Source organism: Diabrotica virgifera, chromosome 2, assembly GCF_917563875.1.
Source record: "Diabrotica virgifera virgifera chromosome 2, PGI_DIABVI_V3a".
Lineage (NCBI taxonomy): Eukaryota > Metazoa > Arthropoda > Insecta > Coleoptera > Chrysomelidae > Diabrotica > Diabrotica virgifera.
The window spans coordinates 86,196,608-86,212,334 of NC_065444.1; the positions used below are offsets into that span (position 1 = coordinate 86,196,608).

Below are 15,727 nucleotides of genomic sequence, written 5' to 3' on the forward strand. Positions count from 1 at the left end.
ATTTTTGAGTACTCGAAACTGCCTTTCGGCATTTTTTCTAGACGAAAAGGGAGTAGATAAGTGACCGTTGTCCTTTCTGCTTTCTTCTATATTCGTCGTGTCCGTGTTTATAAATTGTTAAAGCCGGAGATTCAGAATGTAACCAGAAAGCAGTTTGTTTCGACGAAAAGTTTTGGATTTAAAATATTGTTAATTGTTTTATTTCAATTATTCTTATTGTTTTATTACAGTAAACTTTGCATCTGGGGCTTTTCGTGGTCTTCCTAGTTTTACTAGAGAGGTCGCTGTTTTGCGTCTCAAAGGTGGAATTACTGCATCGCGGTGATTTCCTTTAAAAGGCAGGCTTGTTTGATTCTTGATTCAGAGTTGTGACTGCATAGCTACACTGATGAAGCATGAGATGCAGAAATAGCTATCTGTAGATGGTGGTCCAACTATAAATCAAATAAAAACAAAGACTGCCGATCCCCCTTGTTCTTCTTTACTCACATTTTTGAGTACTCGAAACTGCCTTTCGGCATTTTTTCTAGACGAAAAGGGAGTAGATAAGTGACCGTTGTCCTTTCTGCTTTCTTCTATATTCGTCGTCTCCGTGTTTATAAATTGTTAAAGCCGGAGATTCAGAATGTAACCAGAAAGCAGTTTGTTTCGACGAAAAGTCTTGGATTTAAAATATTGTTAATTGTTTTATTTCAATTATTCTTATTGTTTTATTACAGTAAACTTTGCATCTGGGGCTTTTCGTGGTCTTCCTAGTTTTACTAGAGAGGTCGCTGTTTTGCGTCTCAAAGGTGGAATTACTGCATCGCGGTGATTTCCCTTAAAAGGCAGGCTTGTTTGATTCTTGATTCAGAGTTGTGACTGCATAGCTACACTGATGAAGCATGAGATGCAGAAATAGCTATCTGTAGATGGTCGTCCAACTATGAATCAAATAAAAACAAAGACTGCCGATCCCCCTTGTTCTTCTTTACTCAGATTTTTGAGTACTCGAAACTGCCTTTCGGCATTTTTTCTAGACGAAAAGGGAGTAGATAAGTGACCGTTGTCCTTTCTGCTTTCTTCTATATTCGTCGTCTCCGTGTTTATAAATTGTTAAAGCCGGAGATTCAGAATGTAACCAGAAAGCAGTTTGTTTCGACGAAAAGTTTTGGATTTAAAATATTGTTAATTGTTTTATTTCAATTATTCTAATTGTTTTATTACAGTAAACTTTGCATCTGGGGCTTTTCGTGGTCTTCCTAGTTTTACTAGAGAGGTCGCTGTTTTGCGTCTCAAAGGTGGAATTACTGCATCGCGGTGATTTCCCTTGAAAGGCAGGCTTGTTGATTTTTGATTCAGAGTTGTGACTGCATAGCTACACTGATGAAGCATGAGATGCAGAAATAGCTATCTGTAGATGGTCGTCCAACTATGAATCAAATAAAAACAAAGACTGCCGATCCCCCTTGTTCTTCTTTACTCACATTTTTGAGTACTCGAAACTGCCTTTCGGCATTTTTTCTAGACGAAAAGGGAGTAGATAAGTGACCGTTGTCCTTTTTGCTTTCTTCTATATTCGTCGTCTCCGTGTTTATAAATTGTTAAAGCCGGAGATTCAGAATGTAACCAGAAAGCAGTTTGTTTCGACGAAAAGTTTTGGATTTAAAATATTGTTAATTGTTTTATTTCAATTATTCTAATTGTTTTATTACAGTAAACTTTGCATCTGGGGCTTTTCGTGGTCTTCCTAGTTTTACTAGAGAGGTCGCTGTTTTGCGTCTCAAAGGTGGAATTACTGCATCGCGGTGATTTCCCTTAAAAGGCAGGCTTGTTTGATTCTTGATTCAGAGTTGTGACTGCATAGCTACACTGATGAAGCATGAGATGCAGAAATAGCTATCTGTAGATGGTCGTCCAACTATGAATCAAATAAAAACAAAGACTGCCGATCCCCCTTGTTCTTCTTTACTCAGATTTTTGAGTATTTGAAACTGCCTTTCGGCATTTTTTCTAGACGAAAAGGGAGTAGATGAGTGACCGTTGTCCTTTCTGCTTTCTTCTATATTCGTCGTCTCCGTGTTTATAAATTGTTAAAGCCGGAGATTCAGAATGTAACCAGAAAGCAGTTTGTTTCGACGAAAAGTTTTGGATTTAAAATATTGTTAATTGTTTTATTTCAATTATTCTAATTGTTTTATTACAGTAAACTTTGCATCTGGGGCTTTTCGTGGTCTTCCTAGTTTTACTAGAGAGGTCGCTGTTTTGCGTCTCAAAGGTGGAATTACTGCATCGCGGTGATTTCCCTTAAAAGGCAGGCTTGTTGATTCTTGATTCAGAGTTGTGACTGCATAGCTACACTGATGAAGCATGAGATGCAGAAATAGCTATCTGTAGATGGTGGTCCAGTCCAACTATGAATCAAATAAAAACAAAGACTGCCGATCCCCCTTGTTCTTCTTTACTCAGATTTTTGAGTACTCGAAACTGCCTTTCGGCATTTTTTCTAGACGAAAAGGGAGTAGATACGTGACCGTTGTCCTTTCTACTTTCTTTTATATTCGTCGTCTCCGTGCTTATAAATTGTTAAAGACGGAGATTCAGGATCTAACCAGAAAGTAGTTTCTTTCGACGAAAAGTCTTGGATTTAAAATATTGTTTATTGTTTTATTTCAATTATTCTAATTGTTTTATTACAGTAAACTTTGGACCTGGGACTTTTAGTGGTCTTCCTCCTTTTACTAGAGATGTCGATGTTTTGCGTCTCAAAGGTGGAATTACTGCATCGCGGTGATTTCCCTTAAAAGGCAGGCTTGTTTGATTTTTGATTCAGAGTTGTGACTGCATAGCTACACTGATGAAGCATGAGATGCAGAAATAGCTATCTGTAGATGGTGGTCCAACTATAAATCAAATAAAAACAAAGACTGCCGATCCCCCTTGTTCTTCTTTACTCACATTTTTGAGTACTCGAAACTGCCTTTCGGCATTTTTTCTAGACGAAAAGGGAGTAGATAAGTGACCGTTGTCCTTTCTGCTTTCTTCTATATTCGTCGTCTCCGTGTTTATAAATTGTTAAAGCCGGAGATTCAGAATGTAACCAGAAAGCAGTTTGTTTCGACGAAAAGTCTTGGATTTAAAATATTGTTAATTGTTTTATTTCAATTATTCTAATTGTTTTATTACAGTAAACTTTGCATCTGGGGCTTTTCGTGGTCTTCCTAGTTTTACTAGAGAGGTCGCTGTTTTGCGTCTCAAAGGTGGAATTACTGCATCGCGGTGATTTCCCTTGAAAGGCAGGCTTGTTGATTTTTGATTCAGAGTTGTGACTGCATAGCTACACTGATGAAGCATGAGATGCAGAAATAGCTATCTGTAGATGGTGGCCCAACTATGATTCAAATAAAAACAAAGACTGCCGATCCCCCTTGTTCTTCTTTACTCAGATTTTTGAGTACTCGAAACTGCCTTTCGGCATTTTTTATAGACGAAAAGGGAGTAGATACGTGACCGTTGTCCTTTCTACTTTCTTCTATATTCGTCATCTCCGTGCCTATAAATTGTTAAAGACGGAGATTCAGGATCTAACCAGAAAGCAGTTTCTTTCGACGAAAAGTCTTGCATCTGGGTCTTTTTGTCGTCTTCCTCGTTTCAAAAGTCATATATTTATTTTTCCGGTTGCTGTGTATGCATCTGGTGGAAAATTGTGGGGATTTAATTACACCAGTAACGGCAATTGTAACAATTTACATTTTTAGTTATAAAAAAGGTGCACATCGGAGAAAAAAATAGAGTCCAGAGAAATAAGATTTTTCTCGTGACACATCCCCCTCTAGGCCGAAACCAAATTTTTTGAGTAGTATGAACATCTATATTAATAACCAATATGTTTCCTAACGCTAAAGTCACCCTTCTCACAAACATTGGCGCACTGTAAACTAGCGTACGGCGAAGTGCACGGTTGAGTTATTTTAATGTAATTCTTTAACTAATGGATCACATGAAATTTTACAAATTGAACCTAAAGAAGAATAATTAAGCTATCTTATGGTTATAATAAAAATAAATAAAATGTATGGGTATAAGTACGGTGGGGGCGGAAATTGAGCCTTACATGAATTTTGTTTAAAAATGATTTAAAAATGTGTAACTGATACAATTTTTCTTATAAAACCCTCAATTTTGCACAACTTATCTTTAAAGCATCGTACTAAATGATGTTTCCTTCAAAAAAAATCTCAAAAATTTAATTCAAATGATATGACGTCTTAAAAAATGTAATTTTTGAAATCTTCGTAGTTTTATAGAATTACCACCATTTTAAGACGGTATTTCTCAAGTTTGAACAGATCTATTACAGTTTTGTAAGTGCTTTTTTTACAGCTTAGGATGTAATCTTTAAAATGCACTAAATTATTTTACTTCAGAGATGAAATAGACTATTTCTTTTTGGGAAAATTAAGAAAGATAACAAAAATGTAATACAAAAACCGAAAATTACCAACTAAAAAAATGTTTAGTGATCAAAACTTTTTTCTGTAAAACTTACCTAAAATACATATAGTAATAAACTTCAACAATAATAAATGTTCAGCAAAAAAATTTTTTAGCTCTAACTGCCTAACTTGGAACCTATTGATAACTTTTTTATTACCAGTTTTACGAAAAAAAGTTATTTATAAAATACCCTGCATCGTATATAATCTAAGATTCAATATATCATATATATTCATCGTATATAATCGAATTATCAAATTTAATGAATTTTATACGAGGTATGTCAAAAAATACGAATTTCACTCAAGAATAAAATATCGTTAAATTTCACAATATCGAAAAATGTTATTAAGAAAAGTTGTTTGGAATTAAAAAATTTGTTATAGTGTTCAATTACATCCTTCTAATTAAAATATTGTGAAGAATAAAGGCACTTAACTCTTAAGAAAAATTCATATTTTTTACATACCTCGTATAAAATTAAAAAAGATTAATATCTGATGATTGTATCTTAGATTTTAGACCAGGGAGAGCATTTTATGAAGAATAACTTTTTTTCGTAAAAGTGATAATAAAATAGTTATCATAATTGAAATAATATGATGATGACTATTTCACTCATCTTAAAATTTTCACATAATCTGACCAATCACAAACCAAAGACAGCTTGTGTTATCGCGAAAATTCCACACCTGTAATTTTGAACCAATCAAAATACGTTATTTTGACAGATCACCATGGCAACGGAGGTATTTTATCGGAAATTTTTTGCTCGTGGGGTACCCAACAGCGAATTATAGTAGAAATTTTTTGACGTTTACAATAACAGAACATTTTTGACAGACTGGTTTTTATTTGTTTACATAATTTAGTTTTGATTCATTTTCTATCACTTGTAGTTACTCAAAACTTAGGTAAAATTGAAGAATATACTATTTTCTATCTTGAAATGGTATTCCCATGCAACTACAATGAGTAGAAATTACGAATTTGAAAGCCTAAATAATTGCTGACAAAGCTATGGCGCGCTATTAATCTGTTCATGCAGCTTTGGATTTTCAAATGCAAATTTGGTGTGGAATTTTCTTACCGAATACCACGCGAAGTCAAATTAATATCCGGAAATTTTTTTTTGATCATGAATATTTTTAGAAAATTTCCCTCGTCTGCGACTCGGGAAATTTTCAAAATATTCATGATCTCAAAAAAATTTCCGGAAATAATTTGACCTCTAGTGGTATTACTAGTGAAAATTCCACACCTGTAATTTTGAACCAATCAAAATACGTTATTTTGACAGATCACCATGGCAACGGAGGTATTTTATCGGAAATTTTTTGCTCGTGGGGTATCCAACAGCGAATTGTAGTGGAAATTTTTTGACGTTTACAATAACAGAACATTTTTGACAGACTGGTTTTTATTTGTTTACATAATTTAGTTTTGATTCATTTTCTATCACCTGTAGTTACTCAAAACTTAGGTAAAATTGAAGAATATACTATTTTCTATCTTGAAATGGTATTCCCATGCAAATACAATGAGTAGAACTTACGAATTTGAAAGCCTAAATAATTGCTGACAAAGCTATGGCGCGCTATTAATCTGTTCATGCAGCTTTGGATTTTCAAATGCAAATTTGGTGTGGAATTTTCTTACCGAATACCACGCGAAGTCAAATTAATATCCGGAAATTTTTTTTTGATCATGAATATTTTTAGAAAATTTCCCTCGTCTGCGACTCGGGAAATTTTCAAAATATTCATGATCTCAAAAAAATTTCCGGAAATAATTTGACCTCTAGTGGTATTACTAGTGAAAACACCAACTGCCTTTCAATTCTGATTGGTCTATCAGCTTCGTGTTTTCAACGACGTAACCATGGATACCGATCGCAAAGCAAAGTTTGACGTTTGCCAAAAAAATTATTGTAGCTGTATACGTCAAAACGAGTCGTTTCGGTGGTACTTCAAATGAAGTTATAAACCAAAACATTGAAGAAAATATACCGAGTAACACAAGAAAATCTAAATCTTATATATGGAGACAATTTATGATGTTCTGTGTGGATCGCAACTACAAATTAGATGCAGAAAATAACAACGAAAGACTAGCATTCATTCTAAAAGACTGGGCCTTCAACATGCGAAAAATTGATGGTAGTAATAAATATTTCATGATTATGACTAATTGTGAATTATTCAAAAAATGGGTAGATTTGGGTTACCTAGATCAAATGTATTATTATTAAATTCCTTCCTCTCATTCTACTGAATTTTTGACCTATCACTTTGTTCGTAAAATAGTCTAATAAAATACCACTCGTGATTTAATTTATCTTATAAGTCTGTCTTTTATTTCTAAACTCAACTGAGTTGCTTAAAGGAAACACCACTCTTCCTACGGACTCGTGGTGTTTTCAAGCAACTCAGTTTCGTTTAGAAGTAAATCGACAGACTTATCGCGAAAATTGAATCACTAGTGGTATTACTATTGAGTATCCGTAATTTGAGAAAAAATTGAAAAAAAATGTTCGATTAAAATAATGTAATTGTATATTTAAACATAGTTTTTAATTTCAAACAACTTTTCATAATAGCATTTTTTGATATTCTGAAATATAAAGGTACTTTACTCTTTAACGAAATTCATATTTTTGACATAACACGTATAAAATTGATAAAATTTGATATCTGATGGTTGAGTTTTAGACTTTTGACTATCCACAGCATTTTATGAAGAACAACTTTTGGAATAACTTTAAAAAGAATAACTTTTTGTAATGGAAAGTAGGGATGTAATGTATTTAACACATAAAACCATCATACGACCAATGACCACTTATTGTGCGGAAACATAGATTATGACAGGAAAAAAAACCTTATTCATAAGTTATTGAGAATAATATTGGGACCCATTCTGAAACAGTGGTATGTGAAGAATAATGTTCAACCACAATCATTACGAAAAACCCTCTTTAGCAAATTATGAAAAAATCCAAGGATTGTTCTGGGAGGGTTACTTTAATCCTACCTTATCCTAAGGTCACCTTTTGTCCATAAGAATGGATAATAAAATAACGCCTAAGAGAACGCTTATTGGAACTATGATGGGACGTAGAAAGCGAGTAGAAAGATCAAAGGAGATGTGGAAAAAGGACGTGAGAATCGACGCTAGGGAGATATTGAGGGTGGGTAACTGGAGGAGAGCAACCGAGGAAAGGGATGTTAGGAAGATTCCAGGGCTCATATCCAATATTGAATAAGTTAATATGTTATAAAAACTATTCGTACTAAATTACCACTCCCAACCAAACGTATTAGAAAAATTATAAATCGATTACGAATAAGTCATATTGTAACAAGTTATCCATAGATATGATAAACCCCCAATTCTTTTTGGTTAAAGCCGTATATTTTAGTCACCCTTATACATATATTTTTGGAATGACTGATACAGAAAAACATGCCCAGAAAGAAGAAAAAATAATATGGATACCAGTTTGAAGAAACTAGTCACATCGCAATTTAATCAAATATTCCTGCAATATAAAGGACATTGAACTTCATAATCTTTGAAATATTGCACTAGACTTGTAATAATTTATAAATTATGTTGTCCCACCTGCTAATTTTGTCATTAGTTTATGCTAGGGTGACCAAACGTCCCGTAAAAACGGGATTGTACCGTTTTTTAACCACTTGTTCCGGGGTCCCGAAAAAGTCTCTCGAGACGCCTAAATGTCTTCAATTTCGGCATTTGTTTTCATTCTAATTTCTCCCTCTCTTGTTACTTTGTGGCCCAGTATTGTTCTCATTATTTTTCTTTCAAATTTCAGAATTCTATCTTCCTCTTTCTTATTAATTGTCGTTGTTTCCATCCCATATGTAACAGCAGGTCATGTTAAGGTCTTATAGAGGTTCAACTTTGTTCTATTACTTAGAGTCTTGCTTCTCAGCAGATTTCTATTCATTCCATATTTTTTTGCCTTTCAGATTTCTTTCCTCTGTTCTATCTTTTCCGGCTTTCCCTATTGTTACTCCCAAGTAGCTAAAGGTGGATACAGTTTCAAATTTATGATTCTGTGTTATTAGATATTTCTGAGTTGTTGTGTCATCTTTCCCTATCATCATGTATTTTGTTTTGTGCTGGTTTATCTCTAATCCTATTCTCTTTGCTTTCTTATCTGATTTTCTAACTGCTTTTATCTGTTCTCTATTTTAAATGTCATCTTCGTCCTCGCTATGATGACTAGATTATCTGCATATGCCACTAGTTGAAGTTGATCTCTAATAATCTACTGAAATATCTCTAATAATCTACTGCTTATAATCTACTGAAATCTTACTTGGACAGTAGACAACAAATTGTTAGGATAAATAATATCAATAGTAACAAACATCACTTAAGATGCGGTGTGCCTCAAGGTACAGTATTAGGGCCACTATTATTCAATATTCACGTCAACGATTTATATAACCTCAATACTGAGGGGAAGATAATCAGTTTTGCCGATAACACTGCAATTTTATATAGCGCAGATAGTTGGGAACATTTAAGGGATAAAATTAATGAAGATATGAATAAACTAATAAAATGGTTTAATAATAAAGGTTTAACAATTAATTATGAAAAAACCTTTTTTGTTCCCTTTTGCAGTTACATAGTATCACTACCTTCTTATAGTGCTATAACAATTAAAAACACGAAAGAAAATATAATTATAAAATCAAATAACAATATAAAATATCTTGGAGTAAAAATCGACGCTCATTTAAGATGGGATGGCAATCATAGATCAAATAACAAAGTGTTTGAGAGCCTTGGTTCCAAAGTTCAAATTTCTCAAATCTAAAATAGATTTAAAATATTTAAAAATATTATATTATGCACTAGTTGAATCTATAATTAGATATGGAATACTTGGGTGGGGCGGTGTACAAAAAACTTATTTAAAGAAAGTCGACATCTTACAAAAAAATATTGAAAATAATAATTAACAAAAAAAAATGACATACCCGTCTCATTTATTATTCTGTGATACCAACGTAATGGATACGAGGCAACTTTATATGTATTCCCTGGTATTATACACATACAACCATAAACATATCCTGCATACATTACTCCATCACTATGAGACTCGTACTAAAACCAACCAACACGTGCAATTGGGAAATATTAGAAAATCAATAGGACAGAGATCTGCCATGTATCTTGCTCCAAAAGTATTTAATCACTTGCCAAGCATATACAAGATATACAGAGTTGGGATAAAGTATGGAACCAAGCAAATATCTTTGAAACGAAAAGAACAATATTTATGAAACTTTGCATGCAAGTACAGTGACGAAAAAGGCATCTGATGCCATATTTTTTGTTACTACTCCACTTCCGGTTTCACCGGAAATACCCTTAACTTATTTACTTTAAATAGGACACCCTCTATATTTTTGCAGATTTTAAAAGAACTTGTTATTTTTAATTCATACATACCATGTTTGGAAGAAAAAACTATTAAAACAAGAAATAAATCTCTTTACAGTTAAAAAATAGGTTAATTTATTTACGTTAGACCAATGATATTAAAAATAAAAAAAATAATTTCAAATGTTGAAGATGTTTGCTGTTCACCTCCTGACAACGTACAAGCCTATAAATAAATTCGTGAGTCACTTTTTGCAAGATTTCTCCACGTATTAGTTCACATTAATCAATTATTATTCTTTGTCTCAAATCCTGCAAGCATGTTGGTCGCCTAACGTAAACACGTAATTTTAGATTACCCAAAGAAAAAAATCTAAGGGATTGAGGTCCGGAGAACGAGCGTGCGACTCTATGAATCCTCTAAATCCAATCCATGGATTTGGAAAATTCACTTCCAAAATGAAAATTCACCATAACCTATTATCATTAATATTTCAATACGATCTTTTCCACTTAAATGAACCATTTTTAATACAACTTATTTCTGTCAATTAGTTCAGTAACAGTTTTACCTACTATACTAAATTCAAATAAGTCATGCAGTGCATATAAACAGTATAGATGGTACTCGTATATTTCCTATTACGTTGTATAAATACAAAAAATTATCTACAGACACTTTTTAACAAATTTTCTCTACCAAATTTGGTATGTATGAATTAAAAATAACAAGTTCTTTTAAAATCCGCAAAAATATATAGGGTGTCCCATTTAAATTAAATAAGTGAGGGGTATTTCCGGTGAAACCGGAAGTAGAATAGTAACAAAAAATATGGCAACAGATGCCTTTTGCGTCACTGTACTTGCATGCAAAGTTTCATAAATATTGTTCTTTTCGTTTCAAAGATATTTGCTTGGTTCCATACTTTATCCCAACCCAGTATATTAATACTCTTAATTCACTAAATATGGTAAAATCTATATTCAAAAAGTATGTATTGAACCTTAATCGTAATATTGTGCATAAATTATTTGATCTGACTTAACAAGTGAACAAAAATAAAAAAAATAAAAAAAAATAAAAAAAAAAATAAAAAAAAATAGAATGTTAGCAATAGAGTGGTTTGTTAAATGTATACAGTTCCTTTATGTATAATATAAAAAAAATAAAAGAAAATAAATAAATACATGTAAGATAATAGAATGTTTGTAGCTAGGCATTTAGTATACACATACTGTATTTAAAAACTATGTCGCACACTATCCCTGTGTTCGACCAACAGGTTTTAACGGGTAGTGAGTAAATGTTTCTTTATTTTCCAAGATAAACATGTAAAATTAAAAAGTAGAATGTAATACAGTCGAACCCGCTTATTAGAATACCGGTTAAAGGAATATCCCGGTTTAAGGAATAGAAATTTGAGGTCCCAAAACGTTTTTACTAGGCTTATATGATCGGTTATTAGAATATCCCTGTTATAGGAATACTTTTTCTTGGCACGACGGCTATTCCAATAAGCGGGTTCGACTGTAATCTAAAACGTAGAAATTAAAATTAAAATGCATGTATTTAATTCTTGTACTGTGAAATTAATATACATAATTAATATTATATTATTAACCCGCCGTTACACGCGTCTTCTATTGTGACGTGGTTGCACGCGTATGAGCGTCGCCCTCACCTACATAAATTCGACTTATTTTGAGGAAGAATGAATGTCAACATGTATAAATATAAAATGGGTTGTACTCACATATTATAGAAAGTCTCGTAAACCAATTTTTTTATTAATTTAACAAAATAAAAGTAAAAATAATATACATAGATCAAAAGCAAGTTTTCTTAATTTTCAATTTCAGCAAGCCATTGAAGAAATTAACGTTCTTTACGCGAATTCATTTTACTAAAAATACAAATTAAAATTAACAACTGTTCTGAAGCTATTTCTTTGTGGCATTTATGTAATTAACTATTAATATTTTGTATTTTGATAACGACGTCCGAGGTGGAATTCGAAACGTCAATAAAATCAATTTTTCAAGTTAAATTGTGGCTTATTTCCCAATTAGAATAGGTAAATTTAAAAATGGGTTCTTAACCAGTGGCGCACCTAGAATTTTCCTCTGGGGTGGGGGGTCTTGCTTGGGCACCGAAAGTTTTTTTATTATTTGTGAAAGACAAGTTACATTTTCCTACTTTCTTTTATATATATTTTTATATACTCTGGGTGGGATTTTAACCCCCAAACCCCCCGCTCGGTGTGCCACTGTTCCTAACCTAATCCAAACAATAATATTTTAATTAAACCTACCTAAATATTAAATAAAAACCTAAAAGTTTCTTTGAGATAACAGAAACGTGATTTCACCGTGATTGCACGCGCAGTGAGGAATTCCCTCACTTGAAGAGGGATGTCTCTTCTTTCAACTATCACACAGCACACTGACCGCCTGAAATATTCTATAATTTTTTCATACCCTCTCATGAACCATGCTAAAGGCATTCCTGGGTGCTTAAGGTTATCGTATTAGTTTACACAATTTCATTAGTTATAAACAAATATGGTGAGGGATTCCCTCATAGCGCGTGTAATGGCGGGTTAATAATGTTTTTATTTGCAAAGTTTGTCCTCTTTATAATTACCTCCAACACCAGGTTAAATAGTATCTGGGAGATATAGTCACTTTGTTTCACGCCTCTGTTTCTGTTTACATTCATCTTCTTAGAAGTTGTTCCTTTGAAACTGATCACTGCTTTGGTGTTCTTTAGGCTCACTGTTGGCATATTTTTTCATTTTTCTGAGATTCCAACATTCTCCAGCTCCTCCATCATTTTCGTCCGATTGATTGTACCAAAAGCGCTTTTGAAGTCTATGAATATTAGATGCCTTTCTGTGTTGTATTCTCCCGATTTTTGAATTATTTGCTACACTGTATGTATGGAATTAATCGTCGACCTCCCCGGTCTGAACCCGTTCTGGTATTCTCCTAATAGTCGTTTAGCGTATGATTTAAGCCTCATGTTTTGTAAGTTTGCTAGAATGTTATATGTGGTATTTAAAAAAGTTATTGCTCTGTGATTCTCGCACTTCCCCCATCTCATTTTTTGTATATAGGTGCTAATATTCTTTCCATATACTGCTGATCTGTTTGTCTTTAAATACGTTTTATCTATTTTGGTTTTAGTCCTCTTGTTTTAATACTGGGCGTATTTTTGGTTGCTCTGACTTTTTTGCAAACTTGTTTTATTTTATGGTTTTTTCTGTCCTTTTTATTATCCTCCAGTGAAACCATTCATTTCTCTTCCTTTTATTTGTTGTGTTGTCTGGCCTTGTTTCTCGCTATTTACTTTGTATTCTTCTCTGTTTAGTTCTGACGGGTTGTTAACCCGTGTCACTCTGGCGGAGTTTGTTTAGTGTTCTGTCTGTTTTGCAGTCTTGGTCGTACGTAAATTACATAATTTACGTAAGTTACGTAGTTAAATAATTGAAAAGGATTTATAGGTCAGAAATCGGCGCCGTGTGTCCCGTTTTTTCAAGTTTATGATTTGGTCACCCTAGTTTATGCTGAATTATTTCTGTTCAAGTAAAAAAACTAGATCCAAAATTCTAATTGAAGTGATTGATCAAATTAAAATTATATTAAAGTACCTAAAATTTATTAATAACTTTTAGTAACTTTTTACATTATTCTGTACAATTGCACTACCCTAATTACCGCTAAAGACAAGTGTAAGGTGCACAATGAAATAAAAAATAAATATAAATGAGTCAGATTAAATAAATTATTAGAAGAATTTTTTTACTTAGCAACAACATTTTTGTTTATTTTAGTAGTATTTTGTATTTTGACAACGAAACCCAATTTGGGCATCGAAACGTTAATAAAATTATTTTTTCAATTTAATTGTGGCTTATTTCCCATCTAAATAGTTAATCATAAAAATGCCACAAGGAAATAGCTTCAGAACAACATTAAACAATAAATAAAAACAAAAATAACTTTTTAGAGACTAATCTTCATAATATTTAAAATCTTGCAATATGGAGAAATAAAAATTTCGGAAAAGAAATGAAAGGCAGAATTTACAAAGCAGTCATCCGACCAATAACGATATAAGCGGCAGAACTACAACATAATACAGAGAGGACAAAAATGCTAAAAACAGCAGAGATGAAAACCCTTCGAAATATCGAGGTAAGACACTATGGAATAGAGCTAGAAGTATAGATATACGACGAAGACGCAAGGTTGAGAACATTAATAGCTGGCTAAGAAACAGAAGAGTAAAATGGAATTACCACATAACGCGAATGACAACAAATAAAGCAGTAAGGACGGCGAGAGATAAAATATAATGAAGTGAAACAAAAACCAGTAACGATCTATTGGAAAATTTAAAAAAATTTGCAAATTGCATAATCTTCCTTAAGAAATTTAATAAGTTAAGTTAAGCTGCTGCATATGCCACTCAAATGTAACTTACTGGAGGCACATTAAAAAACAGATAGTGTCATGTCTACACAAGAAGAAGTAGAAGGAGAAGTTTATGCAGAATTATTTTTGTTTAAATAAAAGACGTTTGATTCAAAATTATAATTGAATTAATTGATGAAATTAAAAATGTATTAAGTACCTAAAAATTGTTAATACCCAACGACTTATAGTTACTTTATCCATTATTCTACATACAGTATGTATTACACTACAATAATTACGGCTGAAGAAAAGTGTAAGGTTGACACTGAAATAAAAAATAAATAAAAAAGTAACTTTTACTCGACATTAAGACTTCGCTATTCTAAGCAAACTAGCACGAGTTACTTGAACTTCTACAACTTCACAATCTCAAAAAGCTTTCAAGAATAAACTAACCTGCCGGCGAACTTTTCAGTGCACACATTTGAGACTTTCATCTCTTTCCTTTCTCGACACCACAGTTGACAAGTTATGGATTGTAAACTACTTTAAATGGCATTGTCTGAAACTTTTATAATGTTTTTGTTTTATTTACATGAGCTGAAGGTTGGGGAGGCTGCCGTAAATTAGGTACTCCCCCACACCGTTCGACTGCCGATAGCTTAGATTTGTATAGAGACGGACTTGGCGTAAGAGGCCAAAAATTTATCTTTTTTAAATATAGCAGATTCATTTTTAAGCTATAGATTGCTTTATTATTAAAATGCTTATTGTTTTTATCCGTGCCGTATTTACAGTGGTATTTTGGCTCATTCTGTGCTCATTCCTTTAATTTATTTCTATCGTTTGTCATTTAGTATCGTTTAACATCTTAATTCCTCTTTCTATTCCTCCTCCACAAATGACATTATGTATAACACAAACAGAAGAAACACAGTTTTCGATGGGAAGATCATGCACAAACGTTATATTTTTATAATAAAGCAAGTGCAAGAGAAATAATTAGAATACAACAAACAACAAATCGGCCAATTTATGTTTCGGTGACATTAAGAAGGTATTTGACAGGGTCAAATTAAAGGATATTCATCATCATTATCCAGCCCTCTCCATCCAAAGTTGAACATAGGTCTCCCCTAATTTTTTCCTGTTTTGTCGATCTTGAGCGTCCTGTAACCAATTCCCAGCAATCCCTTTGACGTCGTCTGTCCATCGTGTAGGTGGTATACCTCTACTTCTTCTGCCTTCTCTTGGTCTTCACACTGTAATTTTTTGGGTCAACCTCCCGTCCTTCATTCTGGCTACATGGCCGCCTAATTCCACTTCAACCATGCTACTCGCTCTATGACATCTGTGACGCCTTTTCTTCTTTTGATTTCTTCGTTTCTGACCCTATCTCTGAGAG

General features: G+C 32.9%; 1 protein-coding gene across 1 annotated transcript in view; it reads right to left on the reverse strand.

Moving 5' to 3' along the window:
* Positions 1–14,870, reverse strand: part of LOC114329741 (facilitated trehalose transporter Tret1) — a 194,658-nt gene extending 179,788 nt beyond the window's left edge. The window contains exon 1 of the mRNA XM_050643836.1: positions 14,779–14,870. Coding sequence (XP_050499793.1) covers positions 14,779–14,819 — 41 coding nt within the window. The 5' untranslated portion in view covers positions 14,820–14,870. The remainder of the gene's footprint in view (positions 1–14,778) is intronic.
* Positions 14,871–15,727: the final 857 nt, after the last annotated feature.